General features: G+C 41.0%; 2 protein-coding genes across 2 annotated transcripts in view; both read right to left on the bottom strand.

The window, feature by feature from the left end:
- Positions 1-1,564: 1,564 nt before the first annotated feature.
- The window catches only part of DYNC2LI1 (dynein cytoplasmic 2 light intermediate chain 1), a 52,737-nt gene continuing 38,884 nt past the window's right edge, over positions 1,565-15,417 (bottom strand). Inside the window, exons 9-13 of the mRNA XM_024119136.1 lie at positions 13,105-13,181; positions 12,436-12,506; positions 5,144-5,241; positions 4,649-4,741; positions 1,565-1,864 (exon numbers count right to left, since the gene is read on the bottom strand). Of these exons, the coding sequence (XP_023974904.1) occupies positions 1,802-1,864; positions 4,649-4,741; positions 5,144-5,241; positions 12,436-12,506; positions 13,105-13,181 (402 nt within the window). The 3' untranslated portion in view covers positions 1,565-1,801. The remainder of the gene's footprint in view (positions 1,865-4,648; positions 4,742-5,143; positions 5,242-12,435; positions 12,507-13,104; positions 13,182-15,417) is intronic.
- LOC112063648 (probable aminopeptidase NPEPL1) lies at positions 6,931-10,290 on the bottom strand. The gene is given in 4 exon segments (XM_024119135.3): positions 6,931-9,413; positions 9,416-9,721; positions 9,724-10,138; positions 10,140-10,290. Coding segments are annotated over 4 exon segments (1,569 nt in total). The 5' UTR covers positions 10,238-10,290; the 3' UTR covers positions 6,931-8,663.

The raw sequence follows: 15,417 nt of genomic DNA, 5'->3' as shown, positions 1-15,417 counted from the left end.
TGCATTATTCATTTTGCTATTCATTGCCTTTAGCTCAGCTTTCATCTCTGCAAATGAGTTTTCTAATTTTTCTGGGGTCCTTTTTATAGTTTCTAGTTCCTTTTTACAGTACTCTGCATTTCTGTTGATAGCCTTTCTTAATTCCTTCAGTATTTATTTTCATTATTTCCTTTTTGAAATTGGTGTCTATTAGACTAAAGAGGTCTGTTTCATTATTTGTTCTTTCAGGGGAATTCTCTTGGTCTTTTAACTGGGAGTTGTTCCTCTGCTTCTTCATTTTACTTATATTTCTCTTACTCTGTGAGTTGTTTAGGAGAAACAATTATCTACTGTGATTTTGGAGAGCTATTTATATGTGGGGATGTCCCTGTGTAGCTTGTGTGAGTTTAATATATTTGGTGCAAGGTCTGTTTTTAGTATGGATGCCTGTTGACTCTTTCCTCAGCGTGTGCTGGTTGTTATCCCCTTGATAGGGGTGTGCAGATGCGGCGGCTGGTGTCTGGTCTTGGGGTTCTTGGCAGCAGTGGTGGCTCTGGTGCGCCCCCAGAGCACGTGACAGGAGCGGAGGCGGCTGGAGACTGCTCCTAAAGTCTGTGATGGAGGCGGTGGCTTGCCTCCCTCCAGGCAGCTCCTGGAGCCCATGCATGTGGTGTCCTGCCCTCTGTGAGTGCACACAGAGAAAAAGGCTACAATGGCAGTCCCACCCCTTCCCTCGTGCACCCCCAAACAATGGCGCCTGGCCTTTAAGGCAGCCCAGGCTTCCTCCCCATACACCGTCAGTTGCAGTCACACTAGATTCCAGCCGCCCCAGGCTGTTTCTGCACAGCCAGCCCCAGTCCTGTCCCTGGGTCTGATCTCCAAAGCCCAAGTTCCGGCACCCAGTCCCCACCCGCACCAGTGGACCTGCATCTCAGGCTGGTGAGTGCAGGGCGGCAGCTCTGCACAGACCATCTGTGCAGTTTTCCCTCTGCTCTGGCTGCCACAAACCAGCTGAATCTCTGAAGCTCCCCTTCTGTCCCAGCAGATCTCCCCACCAGTGAAGGGGCTTTCCAGGGTGCAGGAACCTTTCCTCTTTCATAGCTCCCTCCCAGGGGTGCAGGTCCCATCTCGATTCCTTTCTCATTTTCTTTTTTCCTACCTGGTTACCTGGAGATTTTCTTGCCCTTTCAGCAGTCTGAGGTCTTCTGCCAGTGTTCAGTAGATATTCTGTGAGAATCATTCCACATGTATTTTTGATGTATGTGGGAGAAGGTGAGCTTCACATCCTACTACTCCACCATCTTGATTGCTGCTCAGAAATGTGCATTTTAAATAAGTACTTCAGATGCTTCTTGTGCCTCACCATTAATTAGAGTAAAATGATGACACCTGTGAAAGTGACCCCCCAATTCTACTTTTCTTACCAGACACAGCTGAGGACTCCTTAGAGAAGGAATGTGTCTAATATAAATGCTTAACCTTATACTCACAACTGTTACTAAATGCTCTTGCTTTCGTATTCCTGAAAACATAAGCAGAAACTTAGACGCTGAACCAAGTATACACTACTTAAACATGTCAAAGGTAGGTCCTGCAAGATTCTTTTTATTTTTAAAAAAATATTGCATGTAATTATACAAATTTTTCCCTTTTAAGAGACTTAAAAGTATGCAGGGAGTTGCACTAATACAAGAAATTCCACTTTTCCTTTAACAAATTACACATCTAGACTTTCCTCACTTATTACTATAATATTAAGTAATAAAATAATCTTACTTGTATTTGGAAAAGAAGAAATAAATACCCTATAGTTGCATTGGGTTCAGGAATCAAGCTCAATTTGTTTCCAAGACTTGGAAGAACTTCTTTTGTACTGTTCCAGTTCCTAAAACAAAAATATGTATTACTTGCAAATAACTTAAAAATTTAAAGCTAGGCACCTTAAAACTGCCTTAGCTTTTTTTGGGGTATAACAGTGTATCGTTTATAACATTATCAATCTCCAAATTTCTTGACAACTGTTTTATAAATAATTATAGATTTATTTTCTAGAAATGCAGTCTTCAGAGTTTCTGTGTCACCAAAGCAGCACTTGGAGATGAATTTATTAAAATTTCAGACAAAATATACACTATAGAGTATGTACAAGTTGTTTTTCAACTAACAAAATTAAGCATTTGACATACTTTAAGTATATAAAAGTGATCTTATTTTTAAATATTTGCTGTTCAACTCTTGTCAAATTGTGGTTGAAGTTAGCAAAGTATCAATGTTTAAAATGTACATATCATTTGACCCAGTGATTGTACCTTTAGAATTTTATCAATAAGTATAATAGAGACGAGCAGAATAATAGCAATGGAAGGATATTCACTGAACTGTGTATACTGGCACACAATTGGAAATGGCTTAGACATCTCCCAGTAAGGACTGATTAAATACATCAATGCTCATTCACACTTGACCTCATAGGCAGCCAGCAAAAACAATAGTGGTCTTATGTGCCACATGAAAAAGGCAAATAGGTGGAGAGAAGGCAGGACACTTCCATTTTCTATGTTATATACTTCTATGTCTTGATTTTTTTTCACAATGAGTATATGTTCCTTTCACAATTCATAAAACAGAGATAACCTTTAGTGGGGGTGAATATCCTGCATGAGATGACTGACCTGCAAAAGGGATCATCTAAGGGGATTGCCTCCTGGCCTCTTACATGTTGTTCAATGTCTACGTGTACAGAGTATATTATTTCAGATAAGCAAAAAGTGGTTACTCTGCAAGATAAGGCAATCACTGCCCTTTGGCTAATGTAACTGAAGTTCATTTTTGCTAGGAAAAGAAAATTGCATTCTCATTTTCAGAAAAAAATTGCAGATTGTCTCTTTCATACCTATACTCTAAGTTATTGAAATTTAAATGTTGAAAGTTTCAAAACCGTATAAAGACTTCAGAAGGATTTTTTATAGTATTAACTCTGAAGTAGTCTTTATAGCTTCGTTTATTTCTTCTAGTGAAGTTAGCTCAGTTCACCAGTTATCTTACCAGTAACTGGTTTCAAAGATTGTTAACTCATAAAGAATAAACAGTAATCAGTTATCACAAACTTTCTTTAATTGAATTATTTTTACCAATGCTAATGGTAAGGGCATTTGCTTTGAGATTCTGTGCTAGTAGTTTCTCTCTTCTACAGACAGCAAACTGAGAGAATATATAAATTTAAAATTTTGGATATTAGAATGTCAAAATTTGGAAATGCACATCAATAAAATAATTGAGCATCAAATGGTAATCATTAGCATGACTTTTAAAGCAGAAGCATGAAATTATGTTAAGGTACTACATGTGCAAACTAAAATCAATTCATCTACTAAAATACCATGAATAAAATACTATGAAAGAGGCAAAATTAGGATATTATAACTTTTCAGGTGAGTTAAAAAAAAATCTCTCAGTCAAGAGAATGTAGAATTAGTGAGGTACAAGGGTTGAGTAAAGAAAGATATTGTGGGGCTGCTTTCCAGTTCCACTCAAAATTCATATGGTTTTAAGGTCAGTTAGGGAAGATGTATTTGAATGTGAAAACTCATGCCTAGAAATACTCTAGTGCTTTAATAATATACGTGTGTGTGTGTGTGTGTAAAAAAAAAAAGGGATCACTATATAATATAAACAGATACTCTTATCAACAATGGCAGTTAGTCATTAACGCCTAGATAAATATTCAGAGATGACTTCCAACTAATCTCTATAGCCAACCTGCACACATAATAAGGATTACATGAGGTCATTTTAGTGTCCCTACAACATGCCTCTTACTTTGCTACAGCTACAACACCCTCTAAATATTCATGACATATTTTTCAAAAGTCTTCTGTACTTAAATGTTTTGCTTACTTATTCTTGAGCCCCTGAAGGTGAAAGGCTAGTGCTGAGAAAAAGACGCTGGTCCTCGCTTGCAGTGGGTGGTTGCTTTCAGGTTGTCCTTCCAACAATGTGACTGCCCAAGTTACACAGCTCTATAAATCCCACCTGAGAGGTGGTCAGGGCATTCAATTTACTGTGCTTACAGTAAGGGCATGTTCTGTACAGTGTCTCATTTTATCAAACTAAAAGGAGATCTGGGAAAATCTAAATATTGGATCATGATGAATTTACCAACTTTTGCATTCTTACATTAGACTGTGTATCACAAATGGTGCTATCTGGCATATATGGAAAGCAGTCTCCACTTTTAATCACTTTCCTGAGAGACTCTGGGTTTTGTCAACTGCGTTTGTGTGCTTTCAGTCCTTAATTTTTCTGATACAAGTATAGATACATCTAAATGTCCTAATAAAAAACAAAACCTTTTAAATAATCCCACAAACAAAAGAATATTATGGAAGTGTCTCCCCAACAGTGAGGTAAGAATCACTACCCATCTTCAACATAAATTGGAAAGTCCAAAAAGGATGTGAACACCAAATCATCTCTGGGTGGTAGAATGACAGGTGATTTTTAGTTCCTTCTTCATGCATATCAGAATTTTTTAATATATAGTGAAGATGTACTATTTAAATAATTTTAAAAGTAAAAAATTAAGTAAATTGAGAAAAATTTATGGAATTCTAAGGCTATTTCTGTGATAAAACTCAAGATGAAATAAAATAAATGTTTAGGATAATACCTGATCCTTCTGAATTCTCATTTCATCAACTTCGCTTTCAGCATACTGAGGGTCTCTTGCAGGGTCCTTGACATCTTTTAATGTGTTGATACTCTGAAATCACAATTCTTCAAATAATTTCATGCCCATAGCCCAAAACCTTCAATGTGGGGTATCAACTACCCCGCAAGCCAAGTTCTCGTTCCTCAGCTGGCCATTGCTGCTGAGGGTCAGTTCAAATTTCCCCAGGTCCTCTCTCCCTCGTCTTTCAGATGTTGCCTCTCCCTTCTCTAACAACCAGAGAGAGCTCTGTTTGGACGCAGAGTGAGAACTGTGTCTTACGCATCTTTTAAGCCCACAGTGCCTCATATACAGTAGATTTTTAGAAAATGTTTAATTGATTTTTGAGCATGTGAGTAGAAAACAAAGTTACTATAATAGGCCTGCTGAAACATTTCCCAATAACTGTTGAATAGTGCTGAAAATTCTTGCTTTAAAAGAATTAGAAATATATACCTTTGGTGGAAAGAGCTTTTCATACACTTTTTTCCACAATTCCATTGGTGAATGGGCATGAAGCTTTCCAATGTCAATATCAGGAACAGGAGGAGATCCTAAAATTGGAAGTTTTACTCCAAATGACTGCATTGACTAAAACATTACAAACTCTATCAGTAAAACAGATGATACTTATAAAAATGTAAATCATAGATCACTCATTTCTCCTCTCCTATAGTCACTATTAAAATTTACCACAACCCAGTGTAGCAAGGCCACTGGGGCAGATTCTAGTACCAGAGGAAGAGGAGATAGAGTAATGAGTAAACTATAATTCTCTTTCCCCACACTTAAATTGCTGCTCGGCAAAAATATAAAGTTTGATATTCTCATGTGTTCATGAATGTGTAAGGAAACAGTTATTCTTATGTGCTAATGAGTAGAATGCAAATTGGGACAGCTAAAGCAGAGGGTAATAAGGCACTAGTGAATACTATGAAAATACTAAAAAAGGTCAAACTCTATGAACCAGCAATTCCAGTTTTGGGTGTTTACCCTAGAAATACCTGCGTACATGCATTAAGGATTTCACATGGCTGCATCACTTGTATTAGTGAAAAATTGGCCACAACCGAAATGTCCATCAATAGAGGTATAGTGAACTAAATTACTATGCACAGCCATGCTCTATAACACTATCCAGCAGTCAAAGTACCAAATAGACTTATATGTAGCATTAATATGGAAAAATCACTAAGGTGTACTGAGTAAAAAAGGAAAACTTCAAAATGATATAGAATGGTACAATTATATTAAAACGAAGTTTTTTCTAATGGTACTGATGAACCTATTTGCAGGGCAGGAAAAGAGATGCAGACATAGAGAATGGACTTGTGGACGCAGTGGGGAAAGGGGAGTGTGGGATGAATTGAGAGAGTAGCACTGATATATACACACTACCGTGTGTAAAATAGATAGCTAGTGGGAAGCTGCTGTATAGCACAGAGAGCTCAGCTTGACACTCTGTGATGACCTAGAGCATGGGGTTATCACATGGGATGGGGGCGGGTGGGAGGGAGGCTCAACAGGGAGGGGATATATGTATACATATAGCTGATTCACTTTGTTCTACAGCAGAAACTAACAACATGGTAAAGCAATTATACTCCAATTAAAAAAAAAAGATATGGTACATATATACAATGGAATATTACTCAGCCATAAAAAAGAGTGAAATAATGCCATCTGCAGCAACGTGGATGGACCTAGAGATTATCATACTAAGTGAAGTCAGTCAGAGAAAGACAAATATCATATGATAACATAAGTGGAATCTAAAAAAATGAGGCAAATGAACTTATTTACAACACAGAAATAGACTCACAGACTTCGAAAACAAACATGATTACCAAAGGGGTGAGGTGGGGGAGGAATAAATTAGGAGTTTGGGATTAACATATACACACTACTATATATAAAATAGACAATCAACAAGGACCTACTGTATAGCACAGGGAACTCTACTCAATATTCTGTAATAATCTATATGGGAAAAGAATTCGAAAAAAGAATGGATATGTGTATATGTATAACTGAATCACTTTGCTGTATACCTGAAACTAACACAACATTGTAAATCAACTATAGTCCAAGGTAAAATAAAAATTACATTAAAAAACAAAAAAATAGTTTTTTCTATACCACATTTACATATATAGAAAATGGTCTGGAATATTAAACTTGATCCTAATATGTACTATTTCAAGACTGTATAAGGAGAATGTCTTATGTATTGCTTGTATAATTTAATTTAAAATTAAGTTAATATGAAAAATTTGAAAATATGCTGCCACTTCTTGGCAATTTTCAACCCACAGTCTGAGATTTGTCATTCTTTCTATTCTAGCATCTACATTGTTCACTAAGACTGTTTCACTCTTGATCTTTCAGGGCCTCCTTACCACTTTGGTGGGTAAGACACTGATATAATCCACCGATCTTATTTAGATTTCCCAAGTCTCTTCCTTGTCCTTATTTGTGTGTGTGTGTGTGTGTGTATTAAGTTGCACAGAATTTTATCACCTTTGTAGGTTCATGTATCCACTACCACAGTCAAGATACTGAACAGTTCCATTCCAGAAGGATCCCTGTGTTGCCCTTTTATAACCACAACTACCTCCTTCTCGATTCCTCCCCCTACCTCCCTTACCTACAGTTCTGTCCCTAACTTCTGACAACCATTAATCTTTCCTCCATTTCTAAAATTTTTTCATTCCTAAATTTTATATAAATATAATTATATTGTACGTAACCTTTTCTCATTGGCTTTTAAAATTTAGTATAATCCCCTGGAGATTCACCCAAGTTGCTGTATGTATCAATAGTTTGTTCTTTTTTATTGCTGAGTAGTGTTCCACGGTAGGGATATACCACAGTTTATCCACTTACCTGTTGAATGATATCTGGGTTGTTTCCACTTTTGGGCTATTACAAATAAAGCTGTCATGAACATTTGCGTACAGATTTTTATGTGAACATAAGTTTTCATTTCTCTCAGATAAATGCCCAACACTGCAATTTCTAGGTCATTTGGTAGCTGCAAGTTTAGTTTTATAAGAAACCGCCAAACTGTTTTCAAGAGTGGCTGTACCATTTTACATCCCCACCAGCAATGTATGAGTGATCCAGTTTCCCCACATCCCCTCACAAGCATCTGGTGTTATCACTATATTTTATTTTACCTATTCTAATAAGTGTGTGGTGATATCTCATTTGCATTTCCTTAATAATTAATGATATTAAACATCTTCATGTGCTTATTTGCCATTTGTATATCCTTTTTAGTGAAATATCTGGCCATGTCTTTTGCATATTTTCTTTCTATCTATCTATCTAGGCTGCACCAAGTCTTAATTGTGGCACGTGGGATCTTTAGTTGCGGCAGGCAGACTTCTTAGTTGCAGCATGTGGACCTTTTTTTTTTTTTTGGCTGCACTGGGTCTTCATTGCTGTGCACAGGCTTTCTCTAGCTGCAGCGAGCGGGGGCTACTCTTCGTTGTGGTGCGTGGGTTTCTTATTGTGGTGGCTTCTCTTGTCGCAGAGCACGGGCTCTAGGCACGTGGGTTCAGTAGTTGTGGCTTACGGGCTCTAGAGTGCAGGCTCAGTAGTTGTGGCGCATGGCCTTAAGTTTCTCCGCAGCATGTGGAATCTTCCCCTACCATGGCTCGAACCCGTGTCCCCAGCACTGGCAGGATTCTTAACCACTGCCCCACCAGGGAAGCCCCATGTGGACTTCTTACTTGCGGCATGTGAACTCTTAGTTGCGGCATGCATCCGGGATCTAGTTCCCTGACCAGGGATTGAACCTGGGCCCCCTGCATTGGGAGCGTGGAGTCTTCCCCACTGGGGAAGTCCTCTTTTGCATATTTTCTAACTGGATTTTTTTTTCTTCATCTTAAGGTATAATCTTCCAATTGCTTACAATTAATCAGTGCAAAGTGAGGTAAAGAGCCCAGCGTCGCCGGGTGGGGCAACCGTGTCACACGAGCCTGCGCTTCTTGGAGTCCCTCTCCGCGTCCCCCTCCTGGGCGTCCACCTCACAACCTAGCGGGGACGCCAGGTTCAGCAGAGGGTCCTCAGAGGCCCGGCCGAAGAGTGCCAGCAGCAGGGCCACACCAAAGCCCGTGGCCCGCTCACCGGCGTGCACGGCCGCGGCAATGTCCAGGTGGACCCAGACCCCGGGCCAGTCGAAGCTGATGTGCCAGGCGATGAAAAGGCCGGCGCAGGAGCTGGGGCCGTTGTCCCGGTCCGCCACTGAGTTCTTCATGTCGGCCACGGCCGAGGTGAACTCGCTGAAGTGCAGCTCCGGGCAGTAGACAAGCGGGTGCACCAGGTCCCCGCACTGCTGCCCAGCCTTCATGCAGGCCGCCTCCCCCTCGGCGCTGTTGGTGAGCACTGCAGCGTGGTACTTGCCCGTGGCGATGCCCTGAGCTCCGGTCAGCGTGGCGATGTCCAGGATGATGTCGGCGCCCAGGTCCTTGCACGCGAAGGACACGCCATCTGCCAGCACCAGCCTGCCCTCGGCATCCGTGTTGTTGATTTCCACAGTCTTTCCTGAGTACAGCAGGTGGATGTCGTCCAGCCTCGTGGCGCTGGGTCCCACCAAGTTCTCAGCTAAGCAGAACACGGCGTGGAGCGTGTCTTTGAAACCCTGCTTGACGGCGGCTCTGAAGGCCCCCCACACGGCCCCGGCGCCTCCGCAGTCCCTCTGCATCCCCGGCATGGTGGTCTCTTCCCCTTCATGCTGAGACCCCCAGTGTCGTAGACGATGCCCTTGCCCACCCACGCGATGGTCTGGGTGGCTCCGTCTGGGGTGTGGCTGAGGACGGCTAGGGCTGGGGGGTGGAGGGCAGCCTTGCCCACACCGCAGATCCCTCCAAATCCTCTCGTCTTCAGCTCCTCGTCCCGGATAACGGTTGGGACGATCCCCAGTTCTTTTCCAACTTTCTTAATCTCCTCGAGGAAGGTGTCCGTGTTCATCTCATTGCGGGGCGTGTCCACAATGCGGGCTGCCAGCCGCACGCCTTCTGTGACACTTTTGTTAAACATTGCAAAGTGGACACTTCCACTGGCCCGTTGTCTTGTCCCACCAGGAAAAACTTCACTGTGACGGTCTTCTTCTCCGGGAGCCATGATGCCCCTGAGCGTTGGGTGAAGAGTGGGAAAGTGCGGGCCAGGGCACAGGCCGAGGCGAAGGCGTCCGACCGCTCACAGACCATCAGAATGCACCGATGGGTTCCCGGCGGCAGGCAGGTCCGCACGAGCCGGGTGACAAAATGCGCGGCCGAGGGGCTATTGTGCCGGCTCACCCTGTAGCGAAGGGCAGCCACGGTGGCATAGTTCCGGTAGAAGGGACAGCTGTCCGTGGGGCTGGGGTTGAGCGTGCTTAGGGCAGCCTGCCAGAGCTCCTCGGCGACCCGGGGCAGCAACTTCCCGCGGACGTGGCTCCAGGGCACGGTGCAGGTGGTGCAGCTGCCCGAGCAGCAGCAGTGGCAGGCTCTGCGGGTCCGCGTCCCCGGCGCTCGCCTGGAACTGCAGCCCCACGTTCACCATCCTCGCCGGCCCAAGCCCCCCCCGCGCCCCGGCCACCGCGCCCGCCGCGCTTGGGCTCCCGCTCCGGCCGGGCCTTGGCGCCGACCCCTGGATTTTTTTTTTTACTGTTATTTATATATTTTAGATACTAGTCCTTTGTAAAATATGTACTTTGAAAATATTTTCTCCCAGATTGTAGCATGTCTTTTTATCCTTCTCACGTGGGCTTTTTTTTTTTTTGTGGTATGCGGGCCTCCCTCTGCTGTGGCCTCTCCCGTTGCGGAGCACAGGCTCCGGACGCGCAGGCTCAGCGGCCATGGCTCACGGGCCCAGCCGCTCCGCGGCATGTGGGATCCTCCCAGACCGGGGCGCGCACCCGGTTCCCCTGCATCGGCAGGCGGACGCGCAACCACTGCGCCACCAGGGAAGCCCCTCACGTGGGCTTTTAAGAGCAAACGTTTTTAATTTTGATGAGGTCCAAGATCCATGATTTTTTAAAAATTTATTTTATTTATTTGATAGCACTGGGTCTTAGTTGCGGCAGGCGGGCTCCTTAGTTGCGGCTCACCAGCTCCTTAGTTGCAGCACACGGGTTCCTTAGTTCTGGTATGTGAACTCTTAGTTGCTGCATGCATGTGGGATCTAGTTCCCTGACCAGGGATCGAACCCTGGCCCCCTGCATTGGGAGCGTGGAGTCTTAACCACTGTGCCACCAGGGAAGTCCCTCCATGATTTTTTTAAAAAATTAATTAATTAATTAATTAATTTTTGGCTGTGTTGGGTCTTTGTTGCTGTTCATGGGCTTTCTCTAGTTGCGGTGAGCGGGGGCTACTCTTCCTTGCGATGCATGGGCTTCTCATTGCCGTGGCTTCTCTTGTTGTGGAGCATGGGCTCGAGGCATACAGGGTTCAGTAGTTGTGGTGCATGGACTGAGCAGTTGTTGGCTGCGTTGGGTCTTTGTTGCTGTTCATGGGCTTTCTCTAGTTGCGGTGAGCGGGGGCTACTCTTCCTTGCGATGCATGGGCTTCTCATTGCCGTGGCTTCTCTTGTTGTGGAGCATGGGCTCGAGGCATACAGGGTTCAGTAGTTGTGGTGCATGGACTGAGCAGTTGTGGCTCATGGGCTCTAGAGCGCAGGCTCAGTAGTTGAGGCGCATGGGCTTAGTTGCTCTGTGGCATGTGGGATCTTCCCAGACCAGGGCTCGAACCCGTGTCCCCTGCACTGGCAGGTGGATTCTTAACCACTGCACCACCAGGGAAGTCCCCATGATTTTTAAAATTCAGTATTTTTCAACCCCTTTCTGACCTCCAACTACTTACATGGGCAACAGATTTCCATCAGCATTATCTATCATTACACACAGTGATTCTCACTGCTAATGAAATTAAGTTGGTAATAATAATTATTATAAAAATCAGTCTTTATAATCACTCATTAATACCTCTATTCTTTTCATTCCAATTCAATCTACAATCTCATGACAAAGATCTCTACATTTGAAGTCAAGTCAACTTTAGCTTGTAAGAGTAACGGGGGATGGGAAATAAAAAAGAAAATTATTGTCCATTAGAGTGTTAAAACCAAACTATGCCAACCCCAGCATATAGTGTTGCTAGGCCTGAAAATCTCCACAATGAAAATAGCTTCTGTGAGAAGATAAGGAGCTTGACTATATAAACTCTTGAAATTTCTTTTGCTTCATGAGTCTAGGACATCTGTAAGTTTAGGAAACACATCCCATTGGATGAGAGGCAATTTTTCATAATGAAAAACTAAGGCATACCTAGTTAGTACAACTGTGTTCTTTTTGATTTATTCCAACACTTGACTCTCAGATTTTTCATCATTGCCCATAATATATAGCTTTGAATTTCCTGACCACTCTATGCTTCTGGTTTTCTTCTAAACGCAAGGAGCTAAAATTTAAAAGTATCTGGAAATCAGTAAGGGAAAGAAAATACATGCAAAATTTTTAGTGGAATATAGATTAGAAATTAGTCTCTTATGTGACAACATCCCTTCCATCACAAATATGTCAATGTGATGCATTTTGCATCAATACTGTGTATACAAATAAATACATAAGAATAACAGCAACAATAATGAAACCGGAAATGATGGTTAGAGTTAGGAGATGTTGGAGATGAAGTGAACAGGGAGTAGGACAAAATCAATAAGCAATTAAAAAACCATTGAACAATCTTAATAAGTTCACCAACCTATTTGACTTAATGAATCCAATCCTGCTGTGACAAACAGTGGTTTATTCTGATCCACACATGTTGATTTGCTACATGGATAAGAAGAATAAAGAATCCAATTTAGTTTAGCAATCAAATATCCTGCCACTCTCTACTGTAAATACAAGAGCCAAGTTTTATATCTAGCCACTGGTGAGAGCATTGCTCAAAATGAATGAATGAATATTAATATGATTCCAAAAATTAAAGTAGAGCACTAATAAATGTATTATAGGAGAAAAAGAATGACAGACCCAAATTACCTCAAATCAAAACCAAGGAAAGTAGCAAGGTTAAGAAAAATACACACTAAAATGATTGATTCCACTTCTAATCAATATAAAAAAGTGATAATAGCGGGAAAGCTACTGAAATGAGGGAAAAGAAGTAAAAGAAATCAGGGAAACAAGTATAATAGTATCATTGTTTTAGTCTAGTCTCAAACTATGTATTATATAACATTTTAGTTGTAAAATTTGATAAATATTTAAACAATATAAGAAGCAGGAGACAATATGGAATTATCTCTAAGAACAGTCATCTGAGGCACTTTCCTGGTCAAGAAACAAGAGACTTGTGAGAACAATAATCAGATGAGACAATAACAACAACAACAAAAAAGATATTTTAAAAATATTTTAACAGTACCTTTTGTCAATGCCAAATGCCAACTGGTTAATAACTCCACGTATTTTTAGTAATAGAGCTTCTGATTTACTGGTAAACTAGAAAGAAAAAAAATCAGGAGAATAAATTACATGCTCTGCTTTCAAATCACAGAAACAGGTAAAATAAATACGGCTTTGAACAAGTACAGATTGCAGAGAGAATTACTATCTATTTGTCCAACAATACTTGTGTTTCAGTAAGCAAAATAAAACCTTTGAATAAAGGGAAAGAAAAGTCTCAGTAAATCTGTTTTAACTTACTCTTCAAACTTCATGAGTGCATGATATTGAATGGACTTGTTTTTATGCACTGATCATTTCCGCTACTCCCACAAATGGATTGTAATCATTGCCAAAATGCAATCTGGTTGGTTAAAAAATAGGAGGTATGCATCATAAATAACTTTTTCATCTAAGGGCATATGACTGTCTTCAAAGCAGTTAATGTGGGAGTTGCAGATTACTCCAACAGATACTGATACTCACTAAAATGATTTTTTAACTTCTCTTCTGAATTGCCTTTGGAACCTGCAAAATAAGCTATTGAATATTCTCAGTGGTGGTCTATAACTAGAGTGATCATCACCAGAACATTTTAGAGAACGAAACGGGGTGGGTACTATTAATCATTAATTTGAGAAATCAGGTGAAACTAGGACATATGGTTACCCTTCAAATCTTTTAAGACTAATTTGATTTTTGGAAATACCAAAGTCACCCAACCAAATAAGAATGACCAAGATGTATGAAAGTGGGAAAAACAATCGTGAACCAAAATGAGATGTAATTATAATGTACAGAGATCAATTTTCAGGATAATATTCATTCTGGATTAAGAACAGGCTCCAGTAAAAAAAAAAAAAAAGAACAGGCTCCAGGGAAAACATTCAAAGGAGAACACTCATGTGAATATATAAGATTTGATACATTTATTTTTAAAAATTGAAAAAGTTTAGGCTTCTATTGAGACAATTTTCTAATATGAAAACTTTAGTTGAATTTTAAAAACACAAGTTTTCATCATCATCATTATTATATTATCTATTATGTTCGCTAGATGGTGAGGAAAAAAACCTCTCACAAATGTCTTTCATAGGATGTGGGAAGTTTTCTAACTCAACCCCACCCCCACCCCCATCTACTGCATCAACTGCCTTGAAAACATCCTCCAGAAATAGCTGTAGAGCTTTTACTTATGAACTCAATGCCTGGGAACTCATAATCTCCAAAAGCAACTCATTCCATTTTCAGATAATGGTAGTATTAGAAATTCCTTTATTAATTTGAACTAAGCTCTATTGATTCCTTGTTATTGACTCTAAGAAAGCAAAGAATATATTTAATCTCTTTTCCGTGGATCAGTCCTTCGAATATTTAAAGAGTGTTATCACAATCTCGATGCCAGAATATAATTTTATACTGTTCCTCATACATCATAATTCTAAGTCCCCTAATATCCTCTTGGCTCTCCACTGAATCTGGTCCTACTTACCAATGTTTTTGTTTGTTTGTTTGTTTTTGTTAACTTGATTAGATTGCTCATACTATTGAACCAGTATTCTTGACTGAATTATAAAGGATAAACTATAGTGTTTAAAAAAAAAGACTGCTGAGTATCATTGAACCTTGTAAAGCAGTACCCAAGTCTGGGCTGTAGGGTAAGAGTGGAAGTGAAACTGAAAGGTGGGGCTTTGACAACACTGGCTGCTTTCTTCTTGGTGTGGGAAGCTAGAAAAGCTTTATGGTTCCCCTGGTGGTCCAGAGTGCTCTTATAACCCCAACCTCTGAACCCTCTAGCTTACTGAAAGCTGAGATGAAGGAGTCTCAAATCCCTTCCCTAGTCCCCGACCTTCTAGGGTCTTTTGAACCACCTGCTGTGGCCTGGGTTGACCTGACTTCACCTAAATTTGTATCCATAAGACCAGACTGGCCCTGATGGACCATCAGATGTGATCTGTTCCTAAAGAAAGATAGGGATTTCCCTCAGCGAACTAACCAGAAGTAAGTATGGGGCCTTATCTAGTGGTGAAAGTAAGAAACTACAAGATCCATGGTCTTTGCTTCTGTACTCTGAATGAGTAATTTACTTTAAATTCCTCATATCTTTTTCAAAACAATAAAGAATATTTTTGAGTTGCCAAGTTGGGGGTGGTGAGGGAAGGTTGGGTTGGGAGTTTGGGACTAGCAGAGGCAAACTATTATATACAGAATGGATACACAACAAAGTCCTATTGTACAGCACAGGGAACTATATTCAATATCCCATAATAAACCATAATGGAAAAGAATATGA

The sequence above is a fragment of the Physeter macrocephalus genome, chromosome 12 (assembly GCF_002837175.3).
Source record: "Physeter macrocephalus isolate SW-GA chromosome 12, ASM283717v5, whole genome shotgun sequence".
NCBI classification, from domain to species: Eukaryota; Metazoa; Chordata; class Mammalia; order Artiodactyla; family Physeteridae; genus Physeter; species Physeter macrocephalus.
This window is presented reverse-complemented; position numbering and strand designations above follow the sequence as displayed.